Source organism: Lynx rufus, unplaced genomic scaffold (genome assembly GCF_022079265.1).
Source record: "Lynx rufus isolate CCGP_SWC_20201006 ecotype Redwood Valley unplaced genomic scaffold, mLynRuf1.p SCAF_7, whole genome shotgun sequence".
In the NCBI taxonomy this organism is placed as follows: domain Eukaryota; kingdom Metazoa; phylum Chordata; class Mammalia; order Carnivora; family Felidae; genus Lynx; species Lynx rufus.
Window position 1 is genome coordinate 48,539,070 of NW_025814889.1, and position 18,648 is coordinate 48,557,717.

Sequence of the window (18,648 nt, forward strand, 5' to 3'; positions counted from 1 at the left end):
ATGTTGACAAGTTTAAAAAGCAAATATTAAACTAATATATATGCTATCATCCTGATTTTCTGATTGTTTATAAATGTTTAAATGTACCCCCAAATATAATACAGTAACATGTGAATATAATATTTGCACATAATACTATAATATAAACTAAAACGTTGACAGTGATGACCTCTGAAGGCAGGACTCAGGAGAGTTTTTAAAAATGTGTTTCCTTTAAAAAATAAATGTGTTTCCTTTGCTTTTTCTCTATATCCTATTGTTTCCCTATTAAATAAGCACTGCTTTTATAATAAGAAAAAAAGTTGCAAAATTGGATTTTTATAATTAGCTGATTGATAACCTAAGAGTAGTTTCAGTATAGTGTGAGGGTGAAGGTTTTTAAATTTGGTTAACTAGTGATTTGAAGAAGTAGAGGCAATCAATATAGACTGTACCTCAGAACACTTGGCATTTAAGTGCAGGAAAAGATCCAAGGTTAGGTTTAGAGGGAAGTCAGGTTGAGGACAAAGGAGATGGAGAAATATATATATAATATATATATATTATATATAATATATATTTATATATAATATATATATATTATATATAATATATATTTATATATAATATATATATTTATCATATATATCATATATATAATAATACATATTTAGGGTAAAGAGAAAAAGACAGTGGAGAAAAACATTTGTACATAGATTAAGGTAATTTACAGATATCGTTATTTACCCATGTAACTTTACATATAGGTATAAGTTAAGATTAGAAGAAAAATGCAAAATAGTATGCTAACTCATAGTAAAACATGTGTAAATATGACAACATATTAGGTTGTATTAGTCAAGATTCTCCAGAGGAACAGAACCCATAGAATATATATGTATACACACACACACACACACACACGCATATACAAAGACAAGTTTTGTCTATCCATATATATATATATATAGAGAGAGAGAGAGAGAGAGGTTATATGTAAAAATTACATATATTATGAAATTTATATATTATAAATATATATTACATTATAATAACTTATAATGTAATATATATCATAAATTTATATTATATTATATTATATTATATTATATTATATTATATATTATAAATTAGAGAGAGAGAAATTTATTTTAAGAAACTGACTTACGGAAGATGGCGGCGTAGGAGGACGCTGGGCTCACCGCGCGTCCTGCTGATCACTTAGATTCCACCTACACCTGCCTAAATAACCCAGAAAACCGCCAGAGGATTAGCAGAACGGAGTCACCAGACCCAAGTGCAGACGAGAGGCCCACGGAAGAGGGTAGGAAGGGCGGCGAGGCGGTGCGCGCTCCACGGACTGGCGGGAGGGAGCCGGGGCGGAGGGGCGGCTCGTCAGCCAAGCAGAGCCCCCGAGTCCGGCTTGCAAAAGCGGAGGGGCCTGACGGACTGTGTTCCGACAGCAAGCGCGACTTAGCGTCTGGGAGGTCATAAGTTAACAGCTCTGCTCGGAAAGCGGGAAGGCTGGAGGACAAAGGGAGGGTGAGCAGCGGAGCCCCCGGACGACAGAGCTCAGTTTGGCGGGGAACAAAGGCGCTCGCCAGCGCCATCTCCCCCGCCCATCCCCCAGCCAAAATCCCAAAGGGAACCGGTTCCGGCCAGGGAAATTGCTCGCTCCGCGCGAACACCCAACTCTGTGCTTCTGCGGAGCCAAACCTCCGGCAGCGGATCTGACTCCCTCCGGCTGCCACAGGGCCCCTCCTGAAGTGGATCACCTAAGGAGAAGCGAGCTAAGTCTGCCCCCCCTGCCGCCGTGCACCTTGCCTTCCCACCCCAGCTAATACGCCAGATCCCCAGCATCACAAGCCTGGCAGTGTGCAAGTAGCCCAGACGGGCCACGCCACCCCACAGTGAATCCCGCCCCTAGGAGAGGGGAAGAGAAGGCACACACCAGTCTGACTGTGGCCCCAGCGGTGGGCTGGGGGCAGACATCAGGACTGACTGCGGCCCCGCCCACCAACTCCAGTTATACACCACAGCACAGGGGAAGTGCCCTGCAAGTCCTCACCACACCAGGGACTATCCAAAATGACCAAGCGGAAGAATTCCCCTCAGAAGAATCTCCAGGAAATAACAACAGCTAATGAGCTGATCAAAAAGGATTTAAATAACATAACAGAAAGTGAATTTAGAATAATAGTCATAAAATTAATCGCTGGGCTGGAAAACAGCATACAGGACAGCAGAGAGATCAAGGGACTAAGGAACAGTCACGAGGAGCTGAAGAACGCTTTAAAGGAAATGGAAAACAAAATGCAAACCACCACGGCTCGGATGGAAGAGGCAGAGGAGAGAATAGGTGAACTAGAAGATAAAGTTATGGAAAAAGAGGAAGCTGAGAAAAAGAGAGATAAAAAAATCCAGGAGTATGAGGGGAAAATTAGAGAACTAAGTGATACACTAAAAAGAAATAATATACGCATAATTGGTATCCCAGAGGAGGAAGAGAGAGGGAAAGGTGCTGAAGGGGTACTTGAAGAAATAATAGCTGAGAACTTCCCTGAACTGGGGAAGGAAAAAGGCATTGAAATCCAAGAGGCACAGAGAACTCCCTTCAGACGTAACTTGAATCGATCTTCTGCACGACATATCATAGTGAAACTGGCAAAATACAAGGATAAAGAGAAAATTCTGAAAGCAGCAAGGGGTAAACGTGCCCTCACATATAAAGGGAGACCTATAAGACTCGTGACTGATCTCTCTTTTGAAACTTGGCAGGCCAGAAAGAATTGGCACGAGATTTTCAGGGTGCTAGACAGCAAAAATATGCAGCCGAGAATCCTTTATCCAGCAAGTCTGTCATTTAGAATAGAAGGAGAGATAAAGGTCTTCCCAAACAAACAAAAACTGAAGGAATTTGTCACCACTAAACCAGCCCTACAAGAGATCCTAAGGGGGACCCTGTGAGACAAAGTACCAGAGACATCACTACAAGCATAAAACATACAGACATCACAATGACTCTAAACCCGTATCTTTCTATAATAACACTGAATGTAAATGGATTAAATGCGCCAACCAAAAGACATAGGGTATCAGAATGGATAAAAAAACAAGACCCATCTATTTGCTGTCTACAAGAGACTCATTTTAGACCTGAGGACACCTTTAGATTCAGAGTGAGGGGATGGAGAACTATTTATCATGCTACTGGAAGCCAGAAGAAAGCTGGAGTAGCCATACTTATATCAGACAAACTAGACTTTAAATTAAAGGCTGTAACAAGAGATGAAGAAGGACATTATATAATAGTTACAGGGTCTATCCATCAGGAAGAGCTAACAATTATAAATGTCTATGCGCCGAATACCGGAGCCCCCAAATATATAAAACAATTACTCATAAACAGAAGCAACCTTATTGATAAGAATGTGGTAATTGCTGGGGACTTTAACACCCCACTTACAGAAATGGATAGATCATCTAGACACACGGTCAATAAAGAAACAAGGGCCCTGAATGAGACACTGGATCAGATGGACTTGACAGATATATTTAGAACTCTGCATCCCAAAGCAACAGAATATACTTTCTTCTCGAGTGCACATGGAACATTCTCCAAGATAGATCATATACTGGGTCACAAAACAGCCCTTCATAAGTTTACAAGAATTGAAATTATACCATGCATACTTTCAGACCACAATGCTATGAAGCTTGAAATCAACCACAGGAAAAAGTCTGGAAAACCTCCAAAAGCATGGAGGTTAAAGAACACCCTACTAACGAATGAGTGGGTCAACCAGGCAATTAGAGAAGAAATCAAAAAATATATGGAAACAAACGAAAATGAAAATACAACAATCCAAACGCTTTGGGACGCAGCGAAGGCAGTCCTGAGAGGAAAATACATTGCAATCCAGGCCCATCTCAAGAAACAAGAAAAATCCCAAATACAAAATCTAACAGCACACCTAAAGGAAATAGAAGCAGAACAGCAAAAGCAGCCTAAACCCAGCAGAAGAAGAGAAATAATAAAGATCAGAGCAGAAATAAACAATATAGAATCTAAAAAAACTGTAGAGCAGATCAACGAAACCAAGAGTTGGTTTTTTGAAAAAATAAACAAAATTGACAAACCTCTAGCCAGGCTTCTCAAAAAGAAAAGGGAGATGACCCAAATAGATAAAATCATGAATGAAAATGGAATTATTAAAACCAATCCCTCAGAGATACAAACAATTATCAGGGAATACTATGAAAAATTATATGCCAACAAATTGGACAACCTGGAAGAAATGGACAAATTCCTGAACACCCACACGCTTCCAAAACTCAATCAGGAGGAAATAGAAAGCTTGAACAGACCCATAACCAGCGAAGAAATTGAATCAGTTATCAAAAATCTCCCAACAAATAAGAGTCCAGGACCAGATGGCTTCCCAGGGGAGTTCTACCAGACGTTTAAAGCAGAGATAATACCTATCCTTCTCAAGCTATTCCAAGAAATAGAAAGGGAAGGAAAACTTCCAGACTCATTCTATGAAGCCAGTATTACTTTGATTCCTAAACCAGACAGAGACGCAGTAAAAAAAGAGAACTACAGGCCAATATCCCTGATGAATATGGATGCAAAAATTCTCAATAAGATACTAGCAAATCGAATTCAACAGCATATAAAAAGAATTATTCACCATGATCAAGTGGGATTCATTCCTGGGATGCAGGGCTGGTTCAACATTCGCAAATCAATCAACGTGATACATCACATTAACAAAAAAAAAGAGAAGAACCATATGATCCTGTCAATCGATGCAGAAAAGGCCTTTGACAAAATCCAGCACCCTTTCTTAATAAAAACCCTTGAGAAAGTCGGGATAGAAGGAACATACTTAAAGATCATAAAAGCCATTTATGAAAAGCCCACAGCTAACATCATCCTCAACGGGGAAAAACTGAGAGCTTTTTCCCTGAGATCAGGAACACGACAGGGATGCCCACTCTCACCGTTGTTGTTTAACATAGTGCTGGAAGTTCTAGCATCAGCAATCCGACAACAAAAGGAAATCAAAGGCATCAAAATTGGCAAAGATGAAGTCAAGCTTTCGCTTTTTGCAGATGACATGATATTATACATGGAAAATCCGATAGATTCCACCAAAAGTCTGCTAGAACTGATACATGAATTCAGCAAAGTTGCAGGATACAAAATCAATGTACAGAAATCAGTTGCATTCTTATACACTAACAATGAAGCAACAGAAAGACAAATAAAGAAACTGATTCCATTCACAATTGCACCAAGAAGCATAAAATACCTAGGAATAAATCTAACCAAAGATGTAAAGGATCTGTATGCTGAAAACTATAGAAAGCTTATGAAGGTAATTGAAGAAGATTTAAAGAAATGGAAAGACATTCCCTGCTCATGGATTGGAAAAATAAATATTGTCAAAATGTCAATACTACCCAAAGCTATCTACACATTCAATGCAATCCCAATCAAAATTGCACCAGCATTCTTCTCGAAACTAGAACAAGCAATCCTAAAATTCATATGGAACCACAAAAGGCCCCGAATAGCCAAAGGAATTTTGAAGAAGAAGACCAAAGCAGGAGGCATCACAATCCCAGACTTTAGCCTCTACTACAAAGCTGTCATCATCAAGACAGCATGGTATTGGCACAAAAACAGACACACAGACCAATGGAATAGAATAGAAACCCCAGAACTAGACCCACAAACGTATGGCCAACTCATCTTTGACAAAGCAGGAAAGAACATCCAATGGAAAAAAGACAGCCTCTTTAACAAATGGTGCTGGGAGAACTGGACAGCAACATGCAGAAGGTTGAAACTAGACCACTTTCTCACACCATTTACAAAAATAAACTCAAAATGGATAAAGGACCTAAATGTGAGACAGGAAACCATCAAAACCTTAGAGGAGAAAGCAGGAAAAGACCTCTCTGACCTCAGCCGTAGCAATCTCTTACTCGACACATCCCCAAAGGCAAGGGAATTAGAAGCAAAAGTGAATTACTGGGACCTTATGAAGATAAAAAGCTTCTGCACAGCAAAGGAAACAACCAACAAAACTAAAAGGCAACCAACGGAATGGGAAAAGATATTTGCAAATGACATATCGGACAAAGGGCTAGTATCCAAAATCTATAAAGAGCTCACCAAACTCCACACCCGAAAAACAAATAACCCAGTGAAGAAATGGGCAGAAAACATGAATAGACACTTCTCTAAAGAAGACATCCAGATGGCCAACAGGCACATGAAAAGATGTTCAGCGTCGCTCCTTATCAGGGAAATACAAATCAAAACCACACTCAGGTATCACCTCACGCCAGTCAGAGTGGCCAAAATGAACAAATCAGGAGACTATAGATGCTGGAGAGGATGTGGAGAAACGGGAACCCTCTTGCACTGTTGGTGGGAATGCAAATTCGTGCAGCCGCTCTGGAAAGCAGTGTGGAGGTTCCTCAGAAAATTAAAAATAGACCTACCCTATGACCCAGCAATAGCACTGCTAGGAATTTACCCAAGGGATACAGGAGTACTGATGCATAGGGGCACTTGTACCCCAATGTTCATAGCAGCACTCTCAACAATAGCCAAATTATGGAAAGAGCCTAAATGTCCATCAACTGATGAATGGATAAAGAAATTGTGGTTTATATACACAATGGAATACTACGTGGCAATGAGAAAAAATGAAATATGGCCTTTTGTAGCAACGTGGATGGAACTGGAGAGTGTGATGCTAAGTGAAATAAGCCATACAGAGAAAGACAGATACCATATGGTTTCACTCTTATGTGGATCCTGAGAAACTTAACAGGAACCCATGGGGGAGGGGAAGGAAAAAAAAAAAAAAAAAAAAGGACGTTAGAGTGGGAGAGAGCCAAAGCATAAGAGACTGTTAAAAACTGAGAACAAACTGAGGGTTGATGGGGGGTGGGAGGGAGGGGCGGGTGGGTGATGGGTATTGAGGAGGGCACCTTTTGGGATGAGCACTGGGTGTTGTATGGAAACCAATTTGTCAATAAACCTCATATATAAAAAAAATAAAATAAAAAAAAAAAAAAAAGAAAGAAACTGACTTACATGATTATGCAGGCTGGCAAGTTCAAAATCTTAAGGGTCGGCCAGCAGACTGGAGACTCAAGAAGGTCTGATGTTGCAGTTCAAGCTCAAAGACCTGTCTGCTGGCAGAATTCAGGCAGTCTTTGTTCCATTAAGACCTTCAACTGATTGCCCACATTATGGGCAAAGTCTACTGATTTAAATGCTAATCTCATCCACAAAAAAATCATCCTCACAGAAACATCCAAAATAACATTTGGTCAAATTTCTTGACCCTATCAAGTTGACACTTAAAATTATCATCACAAAGGTACTGATGAAAAATGAAAATAGTTCGGCCAGGAGCAAGATTGCTAGTTTTTCTTAATACTGTCTTTAAATTTGTTACAGTAAAGGTTAGGCATAATTTATTAACAATGAACTCATGCTGTTCAAAACTCAGAAGGGCTTCAACTTTTATAATGCCTAATCTTCAACCACATTAACAATTATGAGGTCATTATACTATCTATACATTATCACTGACTCCTAGAATTCTTATCAAACACCAGTATACAATTACATTCCTGACCTAATTTGAGTATGTCCCATCAACATTTACAGAGTGGAAACATCTAATTACAAACATAGAAGTATATGGGACACCAGTATAAATATGTGGCAATTATATCTTTTGGGAAGCAGAGGTCATGCAACCTGGGTTTTAGGCATAATGTTACCACTAACTGGCTATAGCAATTTGAATAATTATTCAAGGGACATGAGTCTGCCAAACTACAAAAAACAAGAGTGACACTTGCACACTAGCCTTAAAGAGGTGTTTTAAGGAATAGTTGAAATAATAGATTTTGCTTTGAAAATATAAAGAGGTCCAAAATGAAATAAATACTTCTACAGTGGATTAGGGAAAATTAAAGAGGAATCAAAAAGGTGTCAGAGAGGAACAAATTTTACTTTCAGTCCCTCATAAGCTAATCAGAACTTCCAAACAAGGTCAGGCCTAAAAGGACACAAGTCATTGGTTAAGGGATGGGGAATGAGTAGATGTTTATCATCATAATGGTAACATCCAACATTTAGTAAACGTATAATAAGTGTCAGGCAACCTGCCATATATTGCCTATATTATCCCTTTTAACCATCATAAAATCCTGAGAGCTGTTATTGCCATGTTATAGATGTGGAAAATGAAACTCAGATTTGTTAAGGGACTTACCCAAAGCTACTACATGTGGCATGATGCTTCCTGAAATTTTCCCGTTGCTCTAGGCTCATGACAAGGGGCCCCTCTGGATTCCAGGTTTTATAGTGGGAAGTGAAAGTACAAACCATCGTCTCCCCACTCCACATCTATTGAGCTTAGAGCTAGTCAGCCATGGAGGAAGGAAAAGTTTTTTATACTGAATAAGAGATTGAAACTTTAAGTAGATTTGACTTTTAATAACTGAGACAGTGACCAAAACGTAATGGAATCTTTTCAAGATATCATGAGGTTAAAGGAGAGATCTGATAGAGAATGGATGAAGTTTTCACATTTGTCTCCTGAGTTGAGAATATTCAATAAACCAGTTACATTTGAGGGTGGGAAATGGAGCAGTTACCCAGGATCCTTCAAGAACCTCCACATAGACATAAATATGTATACGGGGTTCATCAAACAATTCCAAACACAAACTGGGATGGGAGAGATACCGCCAATATAGACATAAGAATAGACAATGGAAAATATTTAAAGATACACATATTATGAACGGAAATTATCTGTGGATTATAGTATTTATGAGGATGTCAGATGTTGGGTGAATCTTCTTTCGTTGTCCCAGAATTCATAACTAGGGTCCAAGCTGCGGATAAAGAGGCATCATGTACCTCAAATTCTAAAGACAGAATTGCAATCAGACATTGCCTTTCCAGGCTTACTAAAAGGAGGCAGAATCAGTTCCACCACCATGAGCCGCTGCTTCCGTGGGAAGATAAGGATAATCACAGCTATGAGTTATCAGTCCAGAGAGGCACTTGACAGCTCTTTTCTCCTCCTTCCTTAGGGGAGACTGAATGAAGAGAATTAATCTCCTATTCTGGACAGACATATCCACAGGCACTAGACTGTTTTGCCTGCAGCCACCTAAGCAAGAGAAAAGAGAATGGACACAGATGGTAAAGCTGAGAGAAGGGATGGCAGCAGTTATTACCTTTGGGCCACAACCTGGAATGTAACCAAATTACTTTCTTTCTCTGATCACTGAATTTAGAAACCACGGCAAAAATCGTATTTCATCAAATATTTAAGCAAGACTATTCCCTGGAAGAATTTAAATGTTAATGGTTACCTATAGAATCCTTATCTCCCTTCTGGGTCTCCCACTATAAATCAGGGACTCTTCTTTCAAAGAAACAGTTGGCAGGTCTAATTGAGGAAATGAAATCCCTTTACACCCTTACCCCTTACATGTGAAATGTAAGAGATACAGACAAAGCTATTTTGGGAAGGTATATATAACCTATAGATAATATCATATATAGTAGAGTAGTGTCAATGATGCATTCTTCCCACTTGTAATATACACATACACACGTGCATGTGTATATGTATCCTTTCCATATGCACTATATAACCTTCCCATTAATCCTCTGGTCATATCATGCTTGTGAAAATTCATTTCAAAGTAAAATACTTAAAAATATTGATTTCATTATTAATTTATACTTGTAGAAAACTCAGAAACTACAGCAATATCTAAAGATGAAAATTAAAATAATCATAAACCTCTACTCATTAATAACTACTGTTAACATGTTGGTAAAGGAAAAGATTAATTGTAGTGTTTTACTATATCAATATTGTGCTCTATGTAGTTTTATATCCCACTTTTAAATTCTTACTTATACACATATTTGTGCTTACTTATTTGTGCTTACAAATAAAAGACTTGGAAATAAGTGTTTCTGAATGTAGAATACTAGCAATAATAGCTATGATAACATTAGATGCATGAAAAATGAAAGGTTTCCAGAACAAAAAAGAGAGCTTAGAAATTGAGTGATATTTAAAGTATTTAACAAATGGTTACGGGTAATAGTCACTGGCTGATCAGAAGGGAAACCAGGCACAACAGTCAGCTTGTCTCCACACTCGTGTGTCTGGGCTGAGTATTACTCCTGCATAAGAGGAGACAAAGCCTTGAGAAGCCAAATAATCAAATGTCACACTGATATTTGGCAACAAGATCACAATTACCATCTAAGACCCAATTTCCTGTCCAGGGTTTTTCGTACTTATCAGGTTGCCTCCCTATATGAAAGCTTTCTGAAATGTATAAAGTGCTATTTAAGTGTACATTCTAATTAATATTATCAATACAGTTAAACAAATACACAGAGATTAGTACACAGGACCAATGAAATATCCAACAGTAGGAGGTCCCCAATACACCAGGCCTGGGAACTACTGTGACCTTTGTTCATGACATTTGTTCCCTAAGCTTGGTGTGGCATTCCCCTTCTAATACCATCTGACCTTTGAAGACAGCCCTACACCTGACAAAATTTGTTCTGTGCACCAACAGCACCTCATTCATGCCCCTCTATTAGAGTAAACCACACGTGTACCACCCTCCCGATGTCTACTAAGAAAATAGAAGCTTCTTGATAGCAGACACGTGCTTATTTATCTCTGAATCTTCAAAACTTAACAGTACTTGGAACAAAGGAGGCATTAAATGTTCAAAGATCAGAAGAGATCACTTTGCTAATTTCAACAGCATCCCGTTCACATTTAAGGGAGGCATTACAGAGAAGTTTTAAGTTCTTTAACAAACATTTGTAGTAGGCATTTTAATTTTTTAATGTTTTATTTACTTTTGAGAGGGAGAGAGAGTGTGTGAGCCAGGGAAGAGGGAGAGAGAGACAGAGAGAGGGAGACACAGAATCCGAAGCAGGCTCCAGGCTCTGAGCTGTCAGCACAGAGCCCGATGCGGGGCTCAAACTCATGAACTGTGAGATCATGACCTGAGCGGAAGTTGGCGGCTTAACCGAGCCACCCAGAGGCCCCTGCAGTAAGGCATTTTATTAGTCAACTTCAGAAAAATCTCAGTTCCAATTTCAGATACTTTGTTGTATTCTCAAATCATGTGACCCAGTTTGGGTTTGGAAAACATGATTACTTTAGGACCGCTAGTACTACCATAGGACTCATACAGACAAATATAAAGATTTCCTGTGCTCCAATAATTTGGTTATATTTTATAAAGAGCATAAGACATGAGCAAAAATAGCTATGTTCCAAGGCAGAACGTGAATTCTATTAGGCAGTTAGGAAGAAATAAGGCCATCACCAAAAATACAAGCCAAAAAAAAAAAAATTAAGCAATTCCTAGTAAGCTAAATACTTAAGGAATAGATATATTGAACTGCCATACAAATACTTATATCCATGACCCACTGGGGTCCTAATCTTCACCCTAATATTTGATTCATGTTAAATTGGAGATCTAATAGGTACATTATCTATCTACCACCTACTTACATTCACCCTTCCACGGTCAACAAATACAGAGGCACCAAAGTGTGCCAGACTTTGCTGTTTCTTTTAAGTAACTCGGTTTTTTCATTTGCATTACAGAAAGTTGAGCTTCTGGGACTGTCTCAGTACCCTAGAAATTTAATTAATACCAGAATCACGAACACACTTCAATCTTTATGGAGTAGGGGAAAATACTTAGAAGTGAAATATCAGCAAATAGGGCCAAGAGGCCTCCATGGCAGAAGCAGTGTCATATAAAGGTAAGGCCGAAGGGTGCAGGATCTAACAGGGTTGGGTTCAATTCTTGCCTCCAATTCTTACTCCCCCATTATCAGTTTCCTCATCTGTAAAATAGCAATAAATACTTCATAAGTTTGCTGGGGAATCAAACGCAGTAATGGGACACAAAGTGTTCCAAAGCGCCTTATCCCCAATAATTGGTATAATGCCAGATTCCGCTTGGAGAATACTAGAAATGTTTCCAAGTGAGCTCCGTTCCCGCCTCGCCCCACTGGCGGCCCCTGCCGGCCAGCACAAAGACCGGTCCCCAGGGTCCTGATCCTACAGTCGCCTGGGGAAAGCGCCCTCAAACAGGCCGCCCCTTGCTCCGGGTTTCCAGGCCACACCGCGGAATCAGTGGGCAGGACTCGCGATTACACAGCTACCTCGCCCCCACCATTTCTACCGAATTTATCAGAACGCGGGCCTCCGTCCATCTCCCACCCACAGCCCCGCCGACGGCTCAGAAAAGGGCTTTTACTCTACAGCTAGGGCTTATCTCCTCCTGAACAGCAGCACGATGCCGCCCCGCACCCCTGGCCGCACTGCCGGCTAACTCCTGAATCTCCACGGCCAGGGGTCAGAGCACCACCGCCAGGCATTCGGGCCGGGATGCTCACCCGCTCCATGCCGCTAACTGCAGCTGGCCACTGGCCGAGGCCGCGAGCCTTGGCCCCGCCTTCGACTTCGCCCGCGCTTGGCCGCCTTTATTCAGCGTCGGCATTGGGTCACCTCCTACTCAAACGTCAGCAAAGAAAATACTCACAGAAGGCGGCACTACTGCGTGCCACACTAGAACCGCACTTAGCACTTTCCGCGCTATCTGCACTTCCGCGTTCACGGGGGCCAGGCAACCGTGCCGCACTGACGAGAACCCGTCCCCTCTGACGCGTGGTCCCCAGACCCAATCGGAGGCAGCACCAACTAGTCCTAATTTGCATAGAATCCTGTATATAGGCTCAGGGACAGAGGCCTCGGCCGCTTACAAGCCAACCGCCACATCTAAAACGTGGTTTTTCTGCAGTGGAGATGCCTCCTTCCCTCAAATGGAACCCGAAGTCACCTCAGGAGCCCAGTGTGTATGTGTACCATAGAACGAGGTCTCCACCCGGTACCGCACTCCCCAGACTACATCCTATGCGAGCGGCGCTGGGCCCCTACTGCAAGCACTAACCGCCCACACCTCCCCCCGGAAGCCCAAAGCCCGCCGCCTGCAACCTGCAGCTACCCTCCGGGACAGGTACTTTCAGGACACCGGGCTGGTGCATTTCACCCAACGCACCGATCTGCGTCTGGATTCCACATTCACACAGTAAATGCAAAGTGTTCGCTCTTTTCTTGACGTCCTGGGGGCCCTTAAAAGGGCCTTTAGAAACGTGGAGATAAGCCGCCGGGACTGCTCAGCCACCGAAGCCATACAACGTGCGGCCCTGGCGTTTCAACGCGTACACCACGTCCATTGCCGTGACGGTCTTGCGCTTGGCGTGCTCCGTGTAAGTCACTGCATCGCGGATCACGTTCTCCAGAAATACTTTAAGCACTCCCCGGGTCTCCTCATAGATGAGTCCCGAAATGCGCTTGACACCCCCTCGGCGGGCCAGCCGGCGGATGGCGGGCTTCGTAATACCCTGGATGTTGTCCCGTAAGACCTTCCGGTGGCGCTTGGCGCCTCCTTTTCCCAGCCCTTTGCCGCCTTTCCCGCGACCAGACATCCTTCCAGTACGCAAAAACCTGAAAGCCGAAGAGCAAGAAGCTAAGGGTTACGAGACTGGAGACCAAGCCTTATATTGCCTGGCGGCGGACCTGTTTGAAAACCTCAAGCAAGTGGGCGGAGCTCTAGGCGGGAAGGGACTTTTTTTTTTCCACCCTCCCAAAATGAGGGAGGGAGCTGTGAGCAGAAGGAGTTGACTTTCGTTGTTTGCTTTCTTGGGAAAGCTTTTTGGTACTTTTACTGTAAAATTGAGGAAAGACTCATTGGTATTTCGTTTTCTCAACGCTTCAATAAAAATAGGCCAGATTTATGCGCGCTGGCTTCCTCTCCCCACCTCCTCCCTCCCGTGTCCCCTCTATACCCATTCTCGCGCGCTTTCTAGGAATGCTTACTTTATTAACAGCATTCCCAGACTAATATGAAAAATAAATAGTAGCCGGGAATGCATTCTATCTTGTTAGATTTCAAAGCAATTAGCTTTACACCTTTTCATCTGTGGATCTTTTCAAGTCACTAGTGGGAGGCAGAGGAGATTTTTTAATACTTTTTTCTCTTTTGTGACCCCCGCAAAGAAAGAATTAAAATTGTTTCAAAAAAGATCTTATTCCCTCCTCACTCCTCCCAGACTTTGCCTTATCACTGCTTGTGCGCCCTTTACAGATTATTCTGCCTCCTCTGCCCTCTTCCCCAACCCCGCGCACTTTTGCTTTTCAACAAATAACGATTTCTATGATTATTTAGTTGAAATAAAGTACATTTCTTATTTCATTCAAACTTTAGGTTCTCACATCTTCCACTTTAAAATTCAGAGGTCTTAAAATAATAGAGCCCATGATCGTAGCTTTAAAGAGTGATTTGTATTGCAAATAGCTCATCAGGAGGCTTTCAATCTTTTTCTTAAGAGAATCCCTGAACAAAATGAAACTCTCAGTAGTTTCACCGCTCTAGGATACAGGACTCTCTGTCCTCCCAAAAGGTTTTATTGATAAAAGGCAGCAGTATTTAGAGGATGATTCATAACTCTTTCCCAGGCACTTAACATCTGGAGGAAGGAATATTGTAGTGAATTGTACTCCCTGTCCCCAGTCTTTAACTTTCTAAAAAAAGCTTTATAGCAATTTTTTCGATAGGTATAAATGCTTATAATTTACCCATTCTTACCCATCTCCATAACACATTTTCATTGTTAGTGATAAAAGAGTCCTCAGAATACTGTGTGTATGACTGCAAAAAATCCTGAATAGTCATATTGTACTACATGACTTTAATCCTTGACAGGAAGAAAGAAAAGTCTATCAGATCTTGAAGAGATCGGGATTCTTATGGTAAATTGGTTGATTAACTTATATTTTATTAAGACTAAAAAATCAAAGTTAGAACATTTTCAAGTTAGAAATCCTCTTGCTGACAAGAATAAAAGGAAAACATATCCAAAATAATAATTGTTAAAAGTTTCCCTTAATACAGGCAAAATTTAAGCAAAATTTACAAAACTCATATCAAGAACATGTTAATAAATGCACCGGAGGTTTGTCCATTATTCAGTTTATCTAGCAGTTGTTGGATGCTTACTAACATATTTAATCTCCAAACACTTTGGGATACCTACAGAGCTTATCAACTGGTAATTGGTACAGCCAGGATTGGGACCAAGGCAGTTTGGCTTCAGAATGAATGACTTAATCATAACAGTATACTGCTTCTCAACTTCAAAGACATTTATTGAGTGTCTACTATGTATATATAGGTTAATCATTGTTCTAGGCAATAAGGACACATACAGAAATAGGCAAAAATGTGATTTCATTGCAATCAAATCTTTAATTAGGATGGTGGGAGGGTAAATTTGTTTTACTTTTAAATGGATACTATAATCCACATAAAATGTTGTTTATTTTAATGTGCTTAAAACAAATAGTATAATTGTATAATTGTTAAATTATGTCAGTGAATTGTTAAAAAATAGTTTCTTATAAAAAAAAACAAAACAACTTATTTTGTTCCAAATGCTATGGCTCTGCAATTTAGGTAAGTACAGTTGCTACCATTCTTTTTAGTCTTTTCAGGACTGGAGCACCACAGGGGCAGCAGAGGACTGGGAAAGGGAACTACCAAGTGCCACCAGAATGTCTTAGGCGACCATATTGATTTCTGGACTCCTCTACAAGGAGACCCTCAGTCTCCTTGGAGAACATGATCAGCAGCGCGGTGATGAATAACGAGCAAACCAGGGCCAAGATTTTGTGCTGCTCCTGCGGCCTCTCCCTGGAATCCAGAGACTCTTTTCAGGCTCATAACCTCAAAGACAAGACATGTTAGGTTTTGGCTAACCGAACTTGTTGCAGTCTCTGAAGAAAGCATTCACGTCTAGTCTAGCACTCTAGTTTCGCAGTCCCTAGAAGCGAAGATTGGCAACCTGTGAATGGCAGAATTGCGCGGGGATCCAGTGTCATCTAGGCTGATTAAGAAAGTTCAGATGGTCAGTTCAGTCCGAGGCATCTTTTGGGGCCAGCTCCCCACACTGTTGAGTAACAGCAGGCGCATCTGAGTTTGCAGGATACAAGGCGCGCATGTTTAAAGAAACGGCAGGCAGAGGGGCAGTGTTGCCCACAAGCGCGGGGTCTGGAGTCAGATAATTAGCTGGTTAGGATGCTGTATACGGTGAGAAAATCCACCTACCGGGCATAGCAAAGTAGGGCTCACCCTGCGTCCTCAATTGCTTTTAGTATTTCTTGCTGGAGTGCTTCGTACTTGTAGACAGAGTAGCTCTTCCAGATTTTTCAGTTTCTAACCATGGTTCCTTAATTCTTAAGACGTTCCTTGGAGCAAACTTGCACGTTCAAATCTCAGGATGCACTGAATTCAACGGAGGCCCCAAACGCAGAGCGGTCCGGTCCTGCGTATTCATATGGGGGGTTATGTAAATGAGGACTAGGAGTTTGCTCTTTTGATTGGAGAGAGCTGGAGAAGGCGGTCCCTCAACCAGGAGCACTGGTTGGAAGCGGAGCCTGCCTGTCATTGGCCAATAGAACTGAGGATGTTGCTGCGCCCAATGAGAAGGCACCGCCTAGTGTCAGCACAAAGTCTTAAAGGCAGTTCCGGTGTAGTACTTCACATTCACTTGCTCAGAGCTGGATTGCTGCGTTTCGCTTCGCAGGCAGGAGTTTTTGGCGAGAGGTGAACATGTCTGGTCGTGGAAAGCAGGGCGGCAAAGTGCGGGCAAAGGCTAAATCTCGGTCCTCCCGCGCGGGCCTCCAGTTCCCGGTCGGTCGAGTACACAGACTGCTGCGCAAAGGTAACTACGCGGAGCGAGTAGGCGCTGGGGCACCCGTGTACCTGGCGGCGGTGTTGGAGTACTTGACAGCGGAGATCCTGGAGTTGGCTGGAAATGCCGCTCGTGACAACAAGAAGACCAGAATAATCCCTCGCCACCTGCAACTCGCCATCCGCAACGACGAGGAGCTAAACAAGCTGTTGGGGAAAGTCACCATTGCTCAGGGCGGCGTCCTGCCCAACATCCAGGCCGTGCTGCTGCCCAAGAAGACGGAGAGTCAAAAGGCGAAGAGCAAGTGATCCTGACGCCACCACAGGGGAGCTGGCTTTCCTAGCAAAGGCTCTTTTCATAACCGCCCGCAGTATTTTTCAATATACTCGATGTCATGGAAGGCTGGCGAGATATAGTGGGGAGGTGGGCGGCGAGGGGCCCGCCAAGTCCAGGGCCAATAAAGTCGGTGAAAATCGTGTGGTGGAGAGAGCTATGTAGTCTCGGGGACCTTCCGGATGACCCGGGGGGCAACCGGGAGACCTCTGGAGCAGGTACTGGTGGGTTGGCTTCAGCCGCTTTGTGGGCTACTTTGGTCCGCACCCTCGAGGCGTTTTGTGGGCGGATAAAGGAGACCAGGAGGGACCCACTGGCTTGGAATTGGGCAGAGTTGGGGTCTCTCCCTACTCGCCTTAATGCAAAAGATAGGCAGAGTAGGGTGCGGTTGCGGCAGGGGGATTATTTTTACACCTCTTTCCCAGGGCTTTCACTCTTCTGTCTTGTCCCGGCTGTTCAGGACGACCCAATTTGGAAGACGCAGTAGGGGCTAGCTGGTGTCTGGCAAGACGTTGGCTTACTGGCCATACTTTTCAAAAGATGGAGTAACTCTCAGTCTTGGAAGAGTGGTTCTGATGACACCATGTCAACAGATTTTTCTTAGCCTAATAGCTGTTGTGTTTACATGCTTTGGATAGCAGGTATTTTTATATACACACTTATGTTCACATTTCTTTAAGGTGAAGGAAACATCCAGTAAGATGTGTAATACAGAAGCATGAGTCATGAGTAAATTTGTTCTCCTGACACTCATGTTGCATAACAGTGCAGTGTCTTTAGTCATGAGTTGCTTATGCTTAGGAGCTTTTAAAATGATTTTCTCACGATGGCCTTGTCTCCACCATATTATACTCCTTTGGAAATGTAATCAATTTGATTTTGCTTCCTAACAACAAATAACTTGCTTGAAGTCTTTTATGTTCCCCCATTGGCATGGAGTAAAGATCTCATCCCAACAGTCTTCTAGGGTTTGCATTGCTTAATTGTACAGTAATGCTTTAATAAACATGGGATGTGTGAAAATGTAAGGGTAAATAACGTAAGTGCAAGAAGAAACACGTCTCAGATCAGGAATCCACATTTAAAAGTTTAAACCCTAGCCATCCTATTCTGTCCTCAACTGACCCTTCCATCTTACCCTTTTCTGCAAGCTTCATCCTGGCCCACCAGGCCCACAAGTAGGATCCCAGTTCAGATTTCACATCTTTGGAGTCCTCTTTCCTATGAGTCAGAGTTGCAGTCTTCCTTTCAAAAAAAAAAAAAAAACAACAAAAAACATATATATATATATTTCTTCATTTTGGTAGTGTGTGGCCCATTTTCCCACATTGACTTTCTTTATTTCTTCCCCAGTATTTATTGAGGGAGTACAGCTGTGAATGAGGACAACTAGATTTCCACTCTCTGTGAGCTCACTTCTTTTTCCTGGTAACTGAAGACAGGACATTGAACAAAGAAAT

At 42.0% G+C, this 18,648-nt stretch overlaps 2 protein-coding genes across 2 annotated transcripts; one reads left to right on the top strand and one right to left on the bottom strand.

The window, feature by feature from the left end:
- Positions 1 to 11,079: 11,079 nt before the first annotated feature.
- LOC124501644 (histone H4) lies at positions 11,080 to 13,670 on the bottom strand. Its single transcript, XM_047066011.1, has 2 exons — positions 12,500 to 13,670; positions 11,080 to 11,944 (listed from the first exon to the last, which is right to left on the bottom strand). The coding sequence occupies exon 1, from the start codon at positions 13,589 to 13,591 to the stop codon at positions 13,280 to 13,282; it is 312 nt and encodes a 103-aa protein (XP_046921967.1). The 5' UTR covers positions 13,592 to 13,670; the 3' UTR covers positions 11,080 to 11,944; positions 12,500 to 13,279.
- Positions 13,671 to 16,692: 3,022 nt separating this feature from the next.
- Positions 16,693 to 17,333, top strand: LOC124502417 (histone H2A.J). The gene has a single exon (XM_047067059.1). The coding sequence runs from the start codon at positions 16,774 to 16,776 to the stop codon at positions 17,161 to 17,163; it is 390 nt and encodes a 129-aa protein (XP_046923015.1). The 5' UTR covers positions 16,693 to 16,773; the 3' UTR covers positions 17,164 to 17,333.
- Positions 17,334 to 18,648: the final 1,315 nt, after the last annotated feature.

Excerpts from the sequence above, each read along its gene's own strand:
- LOC124501644 (XM_047066011.1), bottom strand. The coding sequence starts at position 13,591 with ATGTCTGGTCGCGGGAAAGGCGGCAAAGGGCTGGGAAAAGGAGGCGCC.
- LOC124502417 (XM_047067059.1), top strand. The coding sequence starts at position 16,774 with ATGTCTGGTCGTGGAAAGCAGGGCGGCAAAGTGCGGGCAAAGGCTAAA.